This window comes from Prinia subflava, chromosome Z, assembly GCF_021018805.1.
Source record: "Prinia subflava isolate CZ2003 ecotype Zambia chromosome Z, Cam_Psub_1.2, whole genome shotgun sequence".
Lineage (NCBI taxonomy): Eukaryota > Metazoa > Chordata > Aves > Passeriformes > Cisticolidae > Prinia > Prinia subflava.
The window spans coordinates 9,789,341-9,810,549 of record NC_086283.1 but is presented as its reverse complement, the minus strand read 5'-3'; the positions used below and the strand labels follow the sequence as shown (position 1 = coordinate 9,810,549).

Here is a 21,209-nt window from a genome sequence, read left to right as displayed (position 1 = left end):
GTTCAAGATAGTGCTGCACAATGGCTTAAGTCTGTGAAGTTCTTCTTGTTCCTCCTTCCCAATCTTCCCCATGAAATCCAGCTGATAATCCACAGCACTGATTTAGCTCACAGCTCACTGTGGATCAGTTCTCATGAAAATCATGAATTCAAGCTTAAAAAAATCATGATCAAAGTGCCGACTTCAGTATGAGACTAAATCCTGACTATATTGATTTTTAGCATGTGGGCAAAAAAACCTTGCAATTTTTAAGTTTTTAGAGCATCTGTACTTGGAATAGCACATTTCTATTTGTAAAATGTTCCAAAAGATTCTGTTAAAACTTGAATGAAGTTTTTCAATAAACTAATACAGCAAAAGCAGTTTTATTGAATCTAATTTTTCAGAAGCTTCTTACCTTAAACACTGGCAAGATAATACAGTGATCTGTTTTCTGAACACGTAAACAACTCAGCTGCTTGGTCTTATATACTTGTATACCAATACGGCAACAGTGTACTTGTGGGATGTAGAATGAAACAGCAATAGATGTGCTCTCACATGATGCCATCTAATTTAGTCACAGACACACAGACATGTATCATAGTATCTATATTGCTTCCAACAGGTAATGGGCATTCTGCCCTGACTCAGAGGGAGTTCCAGTCTGAACTTTCCACAGAAACAGTCAAGCTGTAGACCAAGAGTTCAGCAAGGGTTTCTGACTGACTGTTCAATGACTAGATCAGCTATAACCTGGAAAAACAAATCCACATCAGGTTTTATTCAATAGTTTTGCGCTTCATCTTGTCAGTTTGTAAAATCAAGCAATAACACAGGATAGAAGAAAACATCTAGTTTATTTTATGAGCATTGGAACTGAGGATTTGGGCTTGGTATTTGACTCACTTCTAGTCAAAGTTGGCAGGCTGGATAGGACACTCTTTCTTTCACAAGCCAGCTAAAGATGTCATTTTACCTCCACATTCTACAGCCTGACCTGGAGGCTATACTAGGTCTCAGCACCACCAACAGGGCACTCAGGCACCACTTCTCTGTGGATTCAAGTGCTGCATCAAAAGCCAGAGATCATGCACTCCTGCAGGCTGTATCTAAACAGAACTTATTCATTCTCTCCAGCACAGCATGCTGTGTGCTGGCTTTTTGTCCCATTTACCTCTCATCTAGCCCTCCCATTCTCCTAAAATTTCACATCCAGGAAAACTCAGATCAAATAAACCTAAAAGTCAAACTAAACTACGGGTCATGGGTTAAGTTTTTCTGTTATGTCTCCTTTCTAATAGCACACATCTACTCAGGCTATTTAGCTTTTCCAAGCTGCAGAGCGTGCTGCCTTCTGTGTAATAATTAGATGGCCACTATTTATCACCATTCTATGTCAGCTTTTCAGCACAGATATAGTGGGATTTGGCTGGATTTCAAGAAATCTTTAGAAAAACACCACCAGCAACATTAACATGGTATTTATGAAGAGCCTCACTATTCCTGAACTAGTTAAGATATGATGGTTAAGATACGATATACATAATATGCTGCAAGTGGTTTTGCACCCACACCCAGAAATTAGAAACTTACTTCAATGCTGAAGTACCCTCTGTCCACATAGTCCCCCAGGAAGAGGTACCGCGTGTTGGCAGGAGAACCTCCCACTTCAAACAGTTTCATCAAGTCAAAGAACTGACCATGGATGTCTCCACAAACTAGAAAGAAGAGGAACAATATTTAGATTCACCATACAAAAATCATCTTAGGTACGCGCAGTCCAAAGTCACCGTTTTGTAAGACGTGTTAATTTTGTGCATCATTCACTAGTTAAACAGCAGTTGAGCACTGGCAGCTGCTCCACAGAAGCTGTTTTCTATGATATATATCCATACATGTGTGTGCAAAAGGCTACCAAGTAACTAAAGGAGAGCCATCAGGTAAATCTGGTGCATAATGATTTTTTAGATATCTGTCCATTCCTGGTACTCCTACCAGAGCACACAATACTGGCAATGACAGTAAGACAAACCAAAGCTACCCTGAAAAAAAGAGTATGTTCAAGAAACGTTACTTTTCCTTTTAAAATTACTCCAAGAAAGTAATTTTTTCCTTTTAAAATTACTCCTCTATTCTTTCTTCTTCTGGTCTTAAACCCAGAGGAAAAGCAATAGGCTTTCCATAAAATGCAAAGTACACCTGTCCTGTGTATGCCTGCTTAAACCAACACATTTTTGACTTCTGCTTTCCAAAGGGAAAAACATCCTGCTTGCTTTCCCAAAGCATGCCTCACACAAGAGGACACTGGTGTTTCATGCTTTAACCTCTTTCCCTTTACTTAACCTCCCATAATTACGATTTGTTCACCTTCATTGCAATGAAGTCAATCTAAGAGGCTGTTTCCTTAGAAAGAGCAGCCCAAATAAACATGACAGACCAAGCACAAGTGACACGCAGCCTGGGCTAGACTGGGATGCCTCTGTCTGTGCCTTGGGGGCAAGAGTTTGGCTCTGCTCTCTTGTGGAACTGCTAACTCCCTGGTGGGTGATTTCAAGCATCTGCAGGAAGGCAGCAGTGCTTTTGGAGAATCCCATGGATGCCTAAGAGTGCCGTACCAAAACCTGCTTTGTTTCTTCCACTCAAAAGAGAACTTCACCCATACACATCCCATTTATGGTCAAGTCCAGAGTTTTTATGGCAATGATCCTTAACCAAGGCGATGTTAAAAGCCCTGACTGGTACTGAGGTCAGTTTAAACTGGCCCTTCAGTGACCCAACAAACAAACAAACAAGTTCGATTTTCACATTCTAAGGGTGATTTTGAAGTAACTGAATAAAACCAAGGCTCCAAGTTAGGCCTTATCGTGCAGCAGCGGCCCACCTTCAGTAAAATCCAGATGCTCTCTTTCAGGTAATGGCCTTGTCCCACTACAAATAAGCTATCTTCACATTTGTCAACATGCCATGAAGAAGCCGAAGTCACAACTTCATATAGATACAAAAGGACTATATACAACAGCTGCAATACCAAACCCAACAAACACACAGTGCTAAGTGTTCATATGCTATTGTCTTTCATCTCAGTCCAGCTGCCATTACAGTTTTACACTTGTATCGCTTTTTCCTGAATGTATACACTAACAATAAGATCCATATAGTGTCATTCCATAAAAAAAACCAAAAATACAAAAGCCAGAAAGAACCCCAATCCAAATCAACCAAACCACTCACCCTTTGGATACAGATAAAACCCACTGGTACCTCAGTCACTGCTTTCATGAATATTTATGTGAAATTGGTGACACGACTCATGATTCCTGGCTAGCTGATCATTCTTCTGTGATAGTAACATTGTATTTACCCCATAAAAAAGCATATTTTATTTTATCACTACTGTGATACACTGTATAATCTTTTTACTGGCTGATTCTCCACTGTGAGTTTTAGATGACAACTTTCATGCTAAAAGTCATCAACAGTTACAATTTCAACCTAAGAATAACATCTGCCATTAATTATGCAAAATAAATACTATTTAAATCCCCAAGTGGAATAACACCACCACTGTTTCTCTAAAAAAAATATTTGTACCCCAAAGGAAATTTTTTGGTAACAACTTTATTTGAACACATTAATCTACCAAACCAATACAGACTTCTTGACTGTACTCCTCTGCATGGACACTGTGGGAAGATTCAAAACACGTGTCGCAATTTGATGGCCAGGCAATCTGCTCTCCTAACTTGCAGCAGGAAAAGCTTTTAGTTACATAACTGTACAGCTCTACCAATTATCGCCCACCCCCATTTGCTCCAACTGTAAAAACCTGAAGTTGAAAAAGATTGAAAGATTTTAAAACGGATTTAACTTTTTTGCTTTCACTTAAAGCACAAAGAAACTAGACTTTTGTTGTTGTTGTTCTTTTGGTATGCAGACACATGAGTAGGTAAATACACTGGGCCAACTACAGAGAAACCAGAAAGGTTAGAAAGCTTTCTGCAAGGAGCTGCATGTCCCTGAATTTGTCACAAGTCAGAAAAGCAGTGCGCAAATCGGTGAACAAGACAGAAATAAAAAGTGCAAAGCTCTGCAATCCCACAAGTTGCAAGTCTGAATTAGTCTCCAAAATGGGTACTTGATGTATATTCTAGGTACTTTGCACAGAGCAGCCTATTTCTTTTGTACTTAGCGATAGATGCCAAAATGTATCCAAGAAAAACACCCCGCCCCCCCCAAGACAGAAAGCTAAAAAGCCCAGCACTCAAAACTAACCTTGTCAATTAAAGTAGTTCCAAAAGAGTAGCTTAAAATCAGCAGGTAGTAGCAGAGGGAGGAAAATGCTCAAAATAAGGAGTTAGCATTGATATTTAATTTATTATTATGAAATCCTAGAGTTTCTACTGGAAAACTACAATGTTACATACAGTTAATCCAAGTAGTATTTTGCCTGGAATAAGATGGAATAGCTTACAGACTTTACACTTTCCAGGTTTGCATGTACAGGCTTGAAATGTCCTTGCAATGTAAAACACATATCATCATATTCTGATGAATAGCCTGATTTACAAATGAATTAAAGGGGCAATTTTGCATGCATACAGTACTATGCTCCATTTAGCATTTGAAAAGAACTGCAACTGCTTCTAAAGCTATAGTTCTGCCACTTTTCATTTCCAGCTCTAAATTCCTATGAATCTCAGATCTGGAAGATTTCCCAGGCAGCTAAATCAATGATTTATCTTTCATTAGGTGGCGGCGAAAGAGATCCAGCATTATATTTCCATTCATAAAGGCAGAAACATCCATTAGCCAATAACTCTGTGATAGTCTTCACGTCATGTTGCAGCTTCATATCACTAAGAACTTGCAGCACTGTCCCACCAAGAGCCCACAAGAGAAGTTCCATATCTGCTCCACACTGCTAAGTCCGCTACCTTCATCCTTCTTGTTACAGGAAAAAAAAATTAAAAGCACACTAATTATTACATATTCATGTTTACTATCTTACAAGTATTAGTACTGAATCTGTTGTTACTGTTAATTTTGCCAGACACATCTTGTTTTGTTACACCTGTGCTGGCCCTCTTTTGGTACTGAAGGTCTTACTACTAAACAATACATGCAAAGAGGTATGAATATTTTTTCATCAAATAATAACAAAAAAATCCCTAGCACAGTAAAGCAGGAAATTCAATTTTTAATTAAGATCTCCAGGATCAATGTACTTATGGGTTTAAACTATGAACACAGAGAATGTAAAACATGGTTTCTATGTGTGCAGGATTAACATTAAAAGTAGCTGTGTTCACATTAAAAAAAAAAAAAATCCAGTAGAGGAATTCACATATTTTCCAATATCACTGGTTTCCTGAAAGTGTCATCAAGTCATGGCCTTTGTACACTCAATCTATAATAACAAATTCATCTGACAGCAATTTTTTCTCCCCTAAGAAGACAGCACTGCTTAATTTACCTCGGTGCTTTTCAACTTCCTTTGTATTCCAGAACTGCCAGCTGGATAACAACAAAACTTTTTCTACACACTTACTACTTCCAGGGATCAGTTCAGGCATCAAATTTGTTGCTTAAGAGTTTGTCTGTGTGAGCCTGTCAACATCCTACCTAATCTATCTGCAACAGTTTGGATATGCTGCATTTATTTTCTCTTTTATCAGGTATGTTAAAAATAAGACGCTTGACACGGCCAATATATCAAGCAGCAATTTAATAATTAATTAATTAACATGGTAAAGTGTGAGCAAAAAGGCAGGGCTGGGTACAGTGGTAGGGGTTTTCCCTTCCAACTGCACACCCATTGCTGGATTTGATGGTATTTTATACATATTCATAAGCTTTCTCAGCAGTTTCCATTTCTAGTTTTAACGTCACAATTCAATACCTAACAGCCATAAATCTATAGATTGTCCTGTATAATTCTATAGACCATTGTGATCTATTCTGATATTTCAATACTCCAGGATGTACTTCCAGGATATGTTTTTCCAGGTGGTGGGATCTGGCTTCCAGATGTGGGGTCCCATCTCTATTTTCAAGTCCATCAATCTCCAATGCTGATGTCCAGTTTCCCTCTCCAGGAGCCATAAATCAGTGAGCTGAAGTCATATCTTCATGTCCAGGATGTTTTCCCACCTTGTGTGAGGCCTGAGCCCCCTCCTTATTTCCTTCTTTTGTCTAAAAAAACCTTTTTGCACTCTAAAACTACAGTTTAAAATTCTTTAATACAAAGCAAGCTTCTAAAGTTATAATTAAAGGACACTTATTGCAGAATAGCTTGAGACTTATAATAGATAATTGCAAGCAAAAGATTTATTCAAAAACTTCCTTCCATGCTTTCCTCAGCTGTTTATTAGAACTCATCTTTATAACTGTCCCATGGCTGTGTTCCACCACTATGATTACACAGATTTTCTTCATTTCCCTGACACGAAACATAACTTTGTATTTCACAGGTACATACTTAATTGGTGTAACATTAAAGGCTGACAGCAAAATATAATTAAATTTTCAAGGGAATTTTCAGTCCATGTATCGCAAGATTATATTCCTGTCTTCAAATGCCATCAGGTATTAGGAGCAGATATGTAACACTATCACCAGCTCCAGAAGCAACATTTGCACACTCATACATGTATGACAATTAACAACAGGCAAAGATATCTTTCAAACGACTATGTAGGGAATAATACCCACCACTTGCCAACTGGTTCTTTACATTCACTAAGCTAGGGATGTTTTTGCACTGAGTTCCAAGAGCAAAGCAGCACACAATACTAAAAAACCTAAGGGAGGAAAACACCCTATTGAGTTACACTGCAGAATGCAGACTGCAAATCCCAAAGGAGGCTGCTTTGTACAATGTTTTGGAAGCATTTAGCTGCTTACCATTCCATTAGCAAGCACATGCTTCCGAGAGCTTACTGCTTTTCAAAGACACCTGGTACTTACAAAGCCGTACTGACAAAGAAACGATTGCACCATGTAAACCTGCACGTGTCTGAGCAGACTTGTGGCTGGTCATTTGTACAGATCTACAAAATAAGATAAAGGGTAAAGAGGCTGCATGTCCAATGAGAAGTATGTCCTAAACGTTGCTCCAGGCAAGTAGTTTGAAGGAATGAAAAGTTATGAAAAGCTAAGTGAAGACGCCAAGTGAGAAAGAGTACTTATAGTGAACACACAAAGGCAAAGCAAAATCAACTAGACCAACTTCTGTAGCTGGGTCATCACAGACTGGGTTTAGCAGAAAACTCCTGAATGAGGGAAAACAACTACAAGAGCTTATATGCATGAAATTCTCATGTGCTTCGAGAACAACTACTGCACTGTTTTTGAAGGCCCTGACTTCCCTCAAAATTTAATAACAAAATTACATATAAGGGTCACATGTCTTCCATTACACAACCTTACCGTTTGAATGAGGTTTGTGTGCAAGCGTATATCTGAGGAACATTATATATTGCCATAGCAATATGAAACATTCAGAACACTAGTTTTATTCCTTTTTTTTTAAATCACTAAAGAAAGAGCAATTTTCTTCCTTATCTTATGGAGAACAACATGGAAGAAGTACAAAATAAAAGAAGAAACTCCAGAAATTTTTATTTGCATTTGCTCACTAAAGGGCAGCTCAAGACACAAAGCTTGTGGTTGAGTTCATACATTGTTTCATTGCCACGCAGTTCTGTTCCTGTTTGTGAGCTGTTTAAAGAACTTGCAGACTTCTTTCTTTACTGAAATTAAGGTCAGAATCATGTAGACAGCTCACTAAGTAACTTATCCTAAGAAAACAACTACCAGACTCAACATAATGGGCTTTAATATAAATGTTTGTCATACTAAGTCTATTGAACAACACAGCTCTATTTCCAAAAGAAGCATGATCTCATTCATATTCATATCTGGTTATCTAACATGATTATAATAGGCTTTCATCTATCTTTTTCCCTTCAATTACTGCATGCAAAATGATGAGTTTATACTACCAGAGTGAACTGGCATTAACAAAAATCTGCAATTACATATTTTCATAAAGAGGCCTGGTTAACTAAAGATAAACACAGCAACCATTGACCATACAGGTATAGTAAAGGAAACTACAAATGAAAGAAACATCAAGGCCACATTTGCCAATGTTATTTGACTGACAACTTTCCTTCTTTGCACAGAGGAAAAAAAAGGCAAAGAATATCTTGGGAAAATATGTTTTCTGTGCAACACATGAGGACACTATACTGTGTTCTGCTCTGCCAACACTTGCAACTCTAGTGTCTGTAAAGATCACCCACGCTCACTCCTAATTGGAGCTAGTTTTCTCCCACCATTCCCTGAAGGCTACAACAAATTAATGACACCTAATTTGAAGGGACAGAGTGAAAAAGACCAGAGAAGGGAAAACACCACATCAGAAAAGACCTTCAGGACAACGGTCATTAATATTCTCTGGTGAAGGAGGAAGCAAAAAAAACCAAAAAAACCACAAAACCCAAACCCTAACCCATGCAGAAGGGCAGATGCCCTTCAAAGTATTAAGCCTAGAAAAAGATCTTCAGCACCAAGATTTTAAAAATATCTCTACAATATTATTTTCATATCACAATATTATTTGCAGTGTCTGAAAACAAAATAAAAACCAGGTACATAACCTTAGGCAGCAACGGAGTGCCTTTGTGTGTACAGGAAATACCAGAAACAAGTCTCAGGAAACAGGCTCTACCAAATGCTGTAAAACTTACACTGGCAGAGAAAAATCCCTTCTCTCCATGCCCCTCCCCTGGCTGAAGTTTTCAGAAGAGTGAGTTGGTATCACAGCAGTGAATTGCCAAATGAAAATTTTCAATTCCAGATCAAAGCCACATAATGGAAGGGTAATAGAAAAGGGATGGTGATCTAGTGAATATTTTACAGATCTTTTTTTCCAAGATCAACAGAAGTAGGTGCTTCCATCACATATACTGGAAGGTGCTGAATTAGGTCACAGAGAGAAAAAACCATGACAGGACTAAATCAGCATTCATTCCCATATCCATCAGAGTAACACTCAGCTCTTCTCCTGTCAGCCTCTCACGGTCAGCACTGCCCCTGAGCATCCTCCTCCTCAGCAAATGTAAAAGAAGTATTCTGTCATTGTCTCCTGTTAATGCACCCTTAGGATCAGGGAGCAATGAATGTTCCAGAAATAACCCCATCAGAAGGATTACTTGTGAGGAAAGCGTTTCACTGGTGTTTGGGTCAGGATTTCCAGCTAATATCCTGAGATCGAGGTTATTTATAGCAATGGGAAAATTCTTTTATCCTCAGTTTTACAGATGTGAAAACCAAAGACCCAAGGAATTTTAACAGTTGATAACGTCACAGGTTCAGTCAGCATGAAGGCAGGGATAGCCTGAGAGGGAGCAATGCATCCTTATATTGCTGCATCTGATTCAAGACACCAAAAGAAGACAGCCCTTTCAAGGAGGAAGAAAGATCATGAAAGAAGAAGCAGGCACAGCCTGGCTTTAAACACAATGCTCCAAATGAATTTAGGGAAGGTGAAACAAGGCAAAATGAGAAAAGGACTTTTGAAGAGGAGAAGCTCAAATAACAGGATAAATTTTTTTGCTGATGATTTAATTCAGCTCTTAGGAACAGGCTTCACTGCAACCAGTATTTCTCTCGACAGCACTAATCCCAACCCCAGCAAAGTTAAAGCACAGGCACTAGTATTACATGGATACAGTGACAGTTATACAAAGCCCAAAGAAAGCCTCATTTATTTACAGGGGCTTGATGGATAGTATCATCGTTTGCTCTTCTTACTACAGAATTTTAGAGCAGTATTACCATCACAGACTGCAGTCCAATCACCTTCCAAGCACCCAATAATGTACAAGATTTTTAGGTGGCAGTACTAACATGTCAAAAAGAGTATCCTCCTTCCTTCAATGCAATGATTTGTCTTATCAGTGGAAAACAAACATTTGCTCACCAGAAAAAAATGCATCTGTTTGTTACCTGTGTATCTGTAGAACTCCGTACTTCCCAGAAACAGAAGGGAAAATGAAAATATTTCTCAAATTCTTGTGCTCTTAATTAGCAACCATCAGTATCCACATGGATACTCGTGCACATCCTGAGTTGAAACAGCCAGCACAATTAGCTTAAAGAAATTCAGTGAACTGCAGCATTTGGGCTATATTCAGAGCCATGAATGAAAAGAACCAGCAGCAAAGACTTACTGAGTTTTAATCTCAGTTTTTGCACCCATCTTCGTGGGCTTAAGCCATTACTGTAATCTAGCCTTTCTGTACCACAGGTGTTCATGTGATAGTATATGGGTATAACATAAAGGAAAGCAAGCAATGTGCAAGTTTCCCCAGTTCTAGTTTAAGACACAGAAAATGACTCTTTGAAATTATAAAATCTAAATTACATAACCAAAGTCTTATGCAAATCTAATTCTGGTGAAAAATGCTTAACTTCTGAGGAAAGTGCTTTTAAGAGAAAGCTCTCGGAAGTAATTTCTTGTCATGGTAAAAGCTCACAGGATAATTAGTTAGGAGAGCCAGTGGAAGGAGGAGTTGACCATACTCATTTCCCCCTGATGAAAACATAAACCCAGGCACGATCTTGAGTAGATGGTTAAATCCATATGCTGATTCTAAATCAAGATGAATCATAGATTGGTTCAGATTAGAAGGCACCTTTAAGAATACTTAGTTCCAGAAACAAACTGCTATCACTTAATGATGATTATTAAAATAAACACAAAGAAGCCATGTTGAGGAACTGAATAGCCTTAATTATGTTTCTTTGTATAACCTTGTTATTAAGCACATAATAGTGAGTGCAAGCAAGCTAGAAAAGACACAGGGCAGCACTAGGGGTGGCAGCCAGGCAGATTTGGGCTACCTCTTGCTCTATGCTCCACAGACAAGCTAACCAGGCCCTCTATGAGGGCGCCTATATTAACTACATTAAGAATTGCTTTCCTAACGTCTGGCTGGAGAGAGAAAAAAACCCAGAAAGTCAGAAGAGGGGAGTGACAGGGAAGAAGTACTATTTTAGCAGACAGCCACCAACCACATCACATGCAGTAAGTTATTCTGGGAGGTAAGAGTACTGCTATTCAGAAACAGAGGTAAGAAGAAAAGGCCACCAACTTGCAAAGAGACTATCAAGTGAGAAAAAACTGAAGAAAAATTCTATTACGCTGAATTGGCATTTATGGCATTCTTCTGGTCTGCAGTCTCAGTAATCTCAGATAATACATCCTTTCAGGCTTCTAATACGGAGTTAGTAACTATATATTTAATGATTACAGACCAGACATTCCAAGGGGAGATAATAAGTGTTTAATATGTTGCCTATCAGTCAAAGAAACTTCATTGGCATTTGATAAGTGAATTAACTGTATATGAATTCAGTATCTCCAGCCAAGGATCTATACACTTTATACTTTGCATCTGCAAGATAAAGGACTCTGCTGCTTGAATCAGCCCTAGTCAAACAGATGATACAAATTATATGTAACACAATCTCACCAGAGCAAACAGCAAAATAATGCTTGAATGGGGCAGTAAGTGATGAGCATGTCTCTGTTCCCCTTCCATGCAAATTGGGTAATGGTAATTTTTTTTAAACACAATACGAGGTTCATGCAGGGACTGAAGAAGTTAAGCCTTTATTTCAGAGGAACTTTCCTCTTTAATTCTCTTGCTCTCTAGAATGACTCACTTTTCAAAAAGAACACTGTCTGCTTTTGGCTAAGATCAAATACATTATCAGTTTAAATCATTACTTAAAATATTCTTTCCAACTACAATAAACTACAATACTAATCCCCAAACCAGCCATAGATTACTTTTCTCCCGAAAAAAAAAATTCTTTTAATGACATTTATCTTCCTCATCTCTCTTTAGCATGCAGTTGCTGCAGCTTTAAATTCAGCTCACATGTGCAAGAAACAAGGACCACGAAAACATTCCTGGTAAAAAAATGATTTGACCAAAGCCGTCAGGTGGAAATGCTCACAGTAAGAACATCTTTTTTACTTGAAATTCTTCATCTATTAGGTTATTAATCCACGTGGTGTTTGTGACTCTTCATAACCACTAAATCTCAGAGACAAATGTCACTTTTCACTATGTCTTACAGGCTGTGAGGTTCCATCCCATGAGAGCTGGTGACAAGCTAACCTCTGCAGTATGTGCTTTTATTTAACAAAGCGGAGTCAAACCCAAGGAAGTGCTCAAAATCACACTCCCTTATCAAGGCAACTCCAGGAGTCTCTCTGACCAGAGTACTTGTTCACTAGCACAATTAAATCATCAAGCAAAAGGGTGAAACATCATTGAAAGCTAAACATTCAAGGAAACAAAAGCTACTATTACAAAAAACCCCTTCAAAACCCAAATGCCAAATGGCGAGAGTCAACTTCCTCACGCAGTCAAGGCAAATGCAGTAAATCCAGCAGTGTTACTAATTCTCTTGCTACAAAATTGCTGTCATTGGTGAGGAAAACAGCCAACACACAAGATGCCACTGTGTTTTTAAGCAATCATGTCTGCATCTACCCTGGATTTATATGCCTGTATGGGTACATTGATACGTACAGATGCTTAGATTTTACACTGTTGCTTACTGCCATCCACATATTGGCAGACAGTAAGTTTGGACTTCAGCACCTTGAAAGATTGTAATTCCAATTCAACAGATGTTCACTACTCTAATGGGTCCATGCAGATTTCCTATTCATACATTTCTTTATTAATGTCTAATTCCCTCTGTTTTCTGTAATGAGTAGCTTAACTGTTGTTTTTACAGAAGAAGAATAGTGAACCTGGTGTCTTCTACATTGATGGCATTTATATTATTTTTATGCATACTTCTAGCTATTCTATTCCTTGCTTGATAACAGGTAAGAGGCTTTATTTCCAAGAACACGCCTCGAGTTAATGAAACCAAATCCTTTGCCCTCTTTATACATACCTTTATGAAGCACAGATATCTGCTGCTGCTTCTCCCTTGTAATGGTTTGTATAACTGATCGGTCAGATTTGGCTCTCAACAGCCCAGCAATTTTAGGGACACGGTTCTTTTGTGGTTATGATATTGTCAAGTGAAAAATGTGTACTAAGAGAAAAAAATATGCTTTTTGCACTTCATGGAGTTTCCAGGCTGCTTGCTTCTCTTTTGGACTGCAATAACCTGGTTATTTGAAGTGACCTAAAGGCAGAAACCTCTCAGGCACATAAAAATAATAAAACTCTAATGTATTGATATGTTTATTAGAGTTTGCCTGTGCTTCACTGAAACTGTAGAAATTGCTTGGCAGTTTCTTTTTTAGCCTCTTATATCTGTCTAAGTAATAAACATCCCCCCCCACCCTGTTGGATCATAAATCTCTATTTATTGTATCCAAAAGCTTTCATGTACTCCAGAAGTTTATAACCCATGTATTCATTGAAAAATTCATACAATATTCTTGTGCCTCTGTATTTAAAATTGAAATATTTATTACTGAACTTGGTAAAGAGATTTCAATAAAGACCTTCAAAAGTCTCTCTATTATAAACAGACTGCTAGAAAGCTGAAAGGCATGTGACCAAAAGGACAAAAAAGCAGCAAATCAACAGAAGCATCTTATAAAAAAGGGAAGACATATCATTGTAACAAAAAAAAAAAAAAGAGTCAGTGCAGACAGGACCTTATCTTCAGAAAACACATGAGTAAGGCAATCAGGTTCTAGAAGATCATCACCCACAAAAGAAGGTAATTGTGCGTGTGTGTGTGTCTTTTTGGTGACCAGGCAAAGCAGGGATATCTATGTATCACAGGAAGCAGAGCTGACAAATGTGCTATGAAATAATGCAAGTAGAAAAGAACAGGCTTTCAACCCATTTTTCCTTCTTTTTCATGCTGTCTCAGACAACGGACAATTCTAAAATAAATAAATTAAACAAGCGCCCCCCTCTCCCCCCCCGCCCCACCTAATTCTCTTACCTCAAAAAAATGCACATATATCTAGGAAACACTAGAAGTTTTCCACCAAAGAACAGACATATATATGTTAGTGTCATGGGTTGGCACTGGCCAGATGTTAACGCACCCATGAATATATGTTTTTTCCTTAACAACTACTGTGGGATGTGATCAGGAACAGAGCAGAGCAGGCTTAAATCTTGAAAACAAAAAAAAACCAAAAAAAACACTAAAACTTTATTACATTACATAAGAACAGAGACAGAAAAACTCTTAAACACACACAGAGACAGAAATAAAAACTTCTTAGAACATTTCTTCTCTTCTCTTAGTTTCTATCTCCCACACATTACTCTTCACAGACTAAACCTTTGGGTTTTAAATCAAACAATCACCACTCAAAAAAAAAACCCTAATTTTCAATTCAGCAAGGGAGAGAGGAGTCTCTCTCGCACCACAGACTGTTCTCCAGAACACACGGGTCTACCCCTTATGTGTTTCCATGTCACCCGTGGCACCGCCCAGAGAAGTCTGCCAGGGTGACACTCTCTTTTTCCTATGTCCAGCGCTCTCACCACTGTCCATAGGCTGAATCTGCATACAGGGCTCTTTTAAGGATACTTGCATGCCGAGCTCTCCCCCTTTTTACCCAGGGGCCGAGGTTCTGAGAGCAGGTCTGCCCTGAGGGCAGAGGGCACCACCACACCCTCCCCCTCTCTTCTCTGCTCCTCCACTCTTCAAGTGCCAGTCACTGTAGCAAAAGCAGGGGCAGCTGTATCTACCCAAAATGCAGTTTATGTTCAAAAGAGACTTAAGTTCAGTCTATGGATGACATTATGCAAAAAAAGTCCAGCTCAGAAAGCTACTCTTCTCATTCTTTGCCTATCGGGTTCCTTCCAATTGTGCTTTATCATCTCGGTCTCAGGCTGCTTCCCTCTCTCTTCCGAAACCACCAGTCATGAGAATCAATGTCTAAGAAAAGTTTCTTTCTGCCAAGCAAGGGTTAACAGTTTCTATCTCTCGGCAGGGCTGCAGGCTCAGGCACTCCCAGGCTGGGCAACCCCCACGTGGCTGGGCACCTTCTCCCAGAGGGGAGGGGGGGGTGAGCACACACAGAAGGCACTTCCACAGTTTTCCACCCCTCCATCCTGGCTGGGGCAGCTCAGTTCCAGAGTCCTGTCCACTCTCTTCTCCCCCCCGGGGCTCCGGCTTACCTGAGCCCGACTACGTGTTTCTCCTCCCCCACCCAGCCTCGTGGCTGGGCAGGGGAAGGAGGCCTGAGACGTCTCTCTGCTTAAACCAGAATCTAAAAGAAGTCAAACCCTCCTGGAGTCCTGCTTTTAACTCTTTGTGTCCTCAAAAGCGTGTCCAAACCTCCGAGTGACCAATCCAGGTGCCAGCAGAAAAGCTGATCACTGATTGGACTGCCCACATCCCCCTGGAAAAATTGACCTCCCCTCGCAACTACGACAGTTAGTCTTTTGTTTAAGAATTATAGAAGACTATTTTAATTATAAAAGACTATTTTAAGAATTAAATACATGAAAAAGGTCATCTTTGGTAATTTCGAATACTTTTTCAGCTTTGATTAAAAGCTCACTGAAAACGGACCGCATAGAAAAGACCTGAAACTCTGGAAATGTTTTGACTATTTCTTTTAGAGGACTGAGGATTAGAAATTTGCCATAGACAACATTACTTCCATCAGCAGTTGACAACAGTCATCTCTTCCATTGAGGACTGACCAAGTACGCAGATACAAGTGATCTCAGGATCTGGGCAGGGTCTAGAAGATCCTCCTCCAATTCTGGAAGTGTCTGAGCTGTCCCTTGCAAGCTGAGCAAGGAACAATTTCTACTCCTAATCTTCAGCAGGAAAGGACTCAGGACTTTCTCTGAGCCCCTCTAATTGATCTACTCTTAGATCAGCAGAAATAAGGGAATTGAAAGAACAAAGCCACATCAGATTTCTGCAGCCCAGCAAGGCTTCTGCACCAGGCATGAATCTTGCAGGTCCAGAATGCAGTTTTCTCCCTTTCTTCCTTTTGATATTGTTACAACAAAGTTCTGCTACATGTATTCATATCTCTGCTAAAAAATCCCAAACCAACAAAACAAACAAACAAATAAAAAAAACAAACAACAAACAACAACCCCACAAAAATCTATTTAATGCTATTTAAACTGTACATTCTTAGCAAGCTATCAGTAGCAGCATGGATAACAATAAGGATCAGATGTGATTTGCATTGGAGTAATGATTCTTAATATTCCCTGTACTCCCTGTCACACAGATCTCCCTTACAGACTAGTGGCTTTTTTCTAAGGCTTGCAGAAATGCTTGCAAAAGAGAACAAAATACCTGAACAAACACTTACTGCTTGTTTTCTTTCTTGGTTTGGTACTTGAAGTTAGTAAATGCAATTGTCTTTCTTGCTTTGCTTTAATTATACTGTTTTTTCGGGCACTGAAGATGATATTGTAAAATGCCAAATGTCTCACACCCTTGGAAAGGTATTACAAGATAGTGTCATTGAGTACTGGACTAACCCTGTCATCTTTCTGTAGATCATTCATAATAATGACTTGTGGGATTATTTCACACCTGACTAGCCAAAATGCTATTCTATACTGAGGTTCTGTCTTTGACAGAGGTTTTTATTTGTTACCTACAAGAACAGTATTCTATAAAGTTCCTTTTAAAGTAAAAGGGTAAAGAACCATCCTTTAAGATCATTTTTCAGTGGACTGCAGCACTGCTGTGGTTTTCAAGGCAGCCCTTGAACATGGATGCTCTAATTATCTAAGCTCATTAACTAGAAAGATATAAGTCATCATTACAGTAGGAAACAGAGTGCAACATTTAAAACTCAATTACCAACAATGCAAGTAAGTGGTATGCTGCAAAACCTGGCTTTTCTGTCAAATCAAAAGTTTAATAGAAGAATCAGCATCTGCCTCTCTTGCTACTTCAGTGCTGGGCAATCAGGAGATACTTCTCTGTTATAAATGGCAACAGTAAAAGGGTTTATTTAGTAACTTAAAAGGCCATTTCTATTCCTTGTACTTTCACTTCAGTTTTGGTAATTCTTACCTACCATACTCTAATACTCATTATTGGCTGATGCAATTTTTGAGCTGCTAACCATCATGAACTCATTTTGCTGGCATTTGTAAAAACAGAAAGCTATTTAATATTAAAAGTGCACGTTGGCTTTAAAATACATTGATTCACTACACTTCTAGAAACTGAAAATTCACATTTTGCAATTGCTGATGGATACATTCCTCAAACCAGAGAAATATGAGTGTCAAGAGAAGAGGAAAGCACAAGGAGTAAGAGGAACAACTTCTAAGCTGCAGAGGTCACTTTACCTGTTGTTAAAACTCCCTTCACAAAATGATCATTCTACAAAAAAGAATGGTAATCTTCTGCATTCAGGAGGAAACAAAAAAGACTGTATTTTTCTTCGAAGACCATTTATATCCTGAGCAAAATATGTATTAAGTAACACAAGTAAAAACGTTTGTTTCTGCTACCTGGTTATGTAATCATTACAGGATAAAAAGGGTGACTAAACACAAACAAGGGGGCAAATATATTGATTTAATTACAGTTCAAATGTCTTTTGTTGGCCTGACTGTTTAGGAATGGAGACAGTGAGGGGTTCAGTGTGACAAATGAAGACTTTGCAAGAAATTACATAAAGAGCAACACTAAGGGAAAAAATACGATCATGAAAATATATCTATAAATTTTTGAAATAAAGTATAGGCACAGTGTTAGAATTGTTCTAAATATATCCTTTACAATTGTGATTTCCTACTTGAGCTCTTCCCCTTGTGCTTTGTTGCACCCTATTTTTCAATATGTCAGGACAAAGACAGCAGAGCTACAGTAGGAGAGAAGGAAGGGAGCACAGTTTTCCAGGCCCTTGCTTGTCCTGACACTTGAACTGCATTAAAACCTGTGACACAGAGAATTGATTCCCAGTCTCAATGTCAGAACAAATTCACACTTAAGGGCCACGAATGAATGATGTACAGATGAGAAAAAAAATTATTAATAGAAATTTGAGACAACAGCTGTCATCTAATAAACTACCACTGTATTTTATATTTTAAATTATGTAAGCCAGAAAAAAATCTGCCATTATTAAAGGAATGAGTAAACAAAACCAGTGTATATTCAAAATCAGAATCAAGTTTCATGCTTAGTTCAAGACATTTTTTACAGAAAATGGGTCTTCTGTAATTGTCAGTCTAATGCTACCCATGTATGTGAGTCATTTACAGATTTTGCATCCCAGGCAAAAATTCTCCCTCATTACTGCTGTATTATTAGACAGAGACTTATTTTAACAGAAAACAAAATAAGTATATTGCTGTTTTCAGTGAAAACCATCAGGAAAAAAAGGTGAAAAATAGCGGATTCCCAACACACAAAAAACTGTATATGAGGCTGCAAAACAACATCAAATTTTAATATGCTCTCCAAGTCTTTAAACTCTGCCAAATCCCTAATTTTTATACGTTATCTATCAAGAAAAGCTGCATCAGCTCAAACTCTGATTTGGTATGAATCAAGCATCTGTGTAAGAGTCAGCATCAAGGCCTCCTCATCATGAAGGCAGCATCTCCACTTGCACTGGACTTACACTGCAGCATTGCAGGTGACATGTTCATGGTGGCACTGCAATAACTGATGTGGAGCCAGGTCATCCTGCCTTGTGCTGCCAGGCTGAGTAAGGACCAGAATGGATGGCCAGTATACTCAGGAACTGACGAAAAACATCTGATGGCCTACAACAGGTGGTATTCCTTTCTATGTCTATCTACATGTCCTTTTTTCTTGTTTAAAAATAAAAATACTTTTTCAGAAAGACTTTGTGCTGCTAGTTAATCAATGCATAATACTCACAATGCAAAATGGCTGTCAAACGTTAGGTGGCTACTCTGCAACAAAGTAAGGCAGTATCTGCTGCGTGCACATCAAATTCATTCTTCAGGATTGTGAAGGGCAGTGTCCATATAATGCAAGGTAGGTAACATTCTACACTGAGGAGCCCCATTTACACTAAATGGAGCAGGTGTACAGCCTACAACACAATACACTCAGCCCTCATTTCAGAAACTCATGCAAATTCTTTTTCCTCTCAACTCAGCTTTATTTGATTTTTCCATTCAAACCTAATTCTGCTTCTCTGCACCTCCAGGGAAGCAGTTCTTGTTGTATTAGGTTTAGAGAGGGCATGCCTGATGTTAATGCTGGATGGGAATGCATCAGATAGACACATTATTAGAAAACGATTTACAGCATTCCCAGTTGAAAATAAACAATGTAAACCAGAAATTACTAAATCTAAACAAAAGCGGCTTGCAAGATGCCTTGGCATGAACAAGAATTAAGGAAAACTAACTACTACCTATTTTTACAACTAATTACCAGCAAGCGTCATCAGATCATTTTCCTTCACCTCAGCTGTTCATCTCAAGAGTTTACCTTTGGCAGGGTGACAGCAAAAAGAGGAGAAAAAAAATCCACTTACTCCAGGCCTAGAGTCAACTTCTCCTCAGAAAGCTAAAGTCTCCTCAGAAAGCTCGAAATACAATCTACTGCATAGCACAATAACTTTAAGACAGCATTATATTTAACTTAGACTAGTAACAATTACAGCAGGTATGACTAAAACCCCCAGAAGGACCTGAGATACTGGAAGAAACATCATCTTATAGATTTGAAATAAAGGAAATGAAAGACTTATATGGTAAAACCTTACTTCCATAAAGTAAAGATTTAACATCATCAGTGGCATAATCCATGCAGGATTAAGTACTAACGAAGATGAGCTGTCACGAACTGAAGACAGACCAAGTGACTGTATAACTAAGTGGAGAGTTCAAAGGAGGCAACATGCTCTTCCTGTTCACATCTCCTTCGTCCTGTCAGTGCCTCTCAGATGCTCTAATACATGAACAGATCAAAGACAGATTAGAGATTAACAGCAGCTGGCCAGCAGGAATAGGAACTCTCCCCCTAAAACAAGGTAAATTAGCCCACCTGAAGCTCCAAACTCTGCAATCCAACCAGTGCAGGTGTCCACGCCAACCTGTTTGGCCTTCCCTGCAGCAGATCACTGCAACCACAGATAGGAAGAAAAAGGTTTCCAGGTGGGAGCTTTCACTTACAGGTGAGAAGTGCACACTTCTAAGGGAGACACCCATCTCGAGTGTGTGGTGGAGGCAATGTTTTGGTTTTGCCTACCCCTACACTTGCTGTTAAGAGAACACACACAAGTTTAAGCAAACAGTCCAGAGCAGGCTGCCAGGAAACTGACAAGCCCCAAACAAGCAATGACTAGAGAGGAATCATTCCCCCAGTCTTATGAAATACTACCCCAGTAACACCACCTCTGTGGAAATCTGGACAGTGTTACTGAACACTATGTTGCTCTGTGCAGCTCATGTTGCTCTCCCACAAAAAAATCTCTTACTGCACACTCTAAGATAGAGAAGAATCCATTAGCACTTCTATTAAAAGGGCTTTGAAACCAAATCCTGGAGTTAACAAGCATGAAACAACCACAAAACACATCTAAAAAGCTTTTGGTTTCCCAGGAGGGTTTTGGCTTTTTTTTCCTCACTACTTTTCTTAACAGCAAATCAAATAATAATAACAAATGGTTCTGATAATTAAATGCCTCCACATGTCACTGGAGGCGTTCATTCCATTGCACTTACATAGAAGCACAATAACTATGGTATGCTGCAGCAGAGTTTATTCTTCAAGAGTACTCCTAATGTACTTCCTCAGGAAAGAAAATTATTAGCTCACCAGATGCAACAGACACTGACATTTCTCCATTATCAGGATCAAGCCTGATCAAAACACAACATAATACAAATTATTATATACTAACCTAGACTCCTACATTAAAGAAAAAAAACCAAAACAAACCAAGAGCTATAAATAAAAACCCTATTCTTCACCTGATGATATTTCCTAACTATATATCCCTAGAAGTGTAAAGGAATTTCGGCAATTACTTTTTCACTTCAAAGACTTAACTCACATCTTTATGTATTAACTTCTGCTTGGACTCATAAAGAGGATTTGGTAGGCTATGCTGCCTTTCCAAAACAAAAGCTAGAAGATTCAAAAAAAGTCACAAAAGACAGCATGTTGCCTAATGACTCCTAACAGAGGACTAGGCAGGCTAGTGTAATGGACAAAAAAAAATCTAA

General features: G+C 38.8%; 1 protein-coding gene across 1 annotated transcript in view; it reads right to left on the bottom strand.

The window, feature by feature from the left end:
• LOC134563761 (protein phosphatase 3 catalytic subunit alpha) overlaps nucleotides 1-21,209 on the bottom strand; it is a 175,121-nt gene that overhangs the window by 49,932 nt on the left and 103,980 nt on the right. Inside the window, exon 3 of the mRNA XM_063422012.1 lies at nucleotides 1,576-1,700. Coding sequence (XP_063278082.1) covers nucleotides 1,576-1,700 — 125 coding nt within the window. The remainder of the gene's footprint in view (nucleotides 1-1,575; nucleotides 1,701-21,209) is intronic.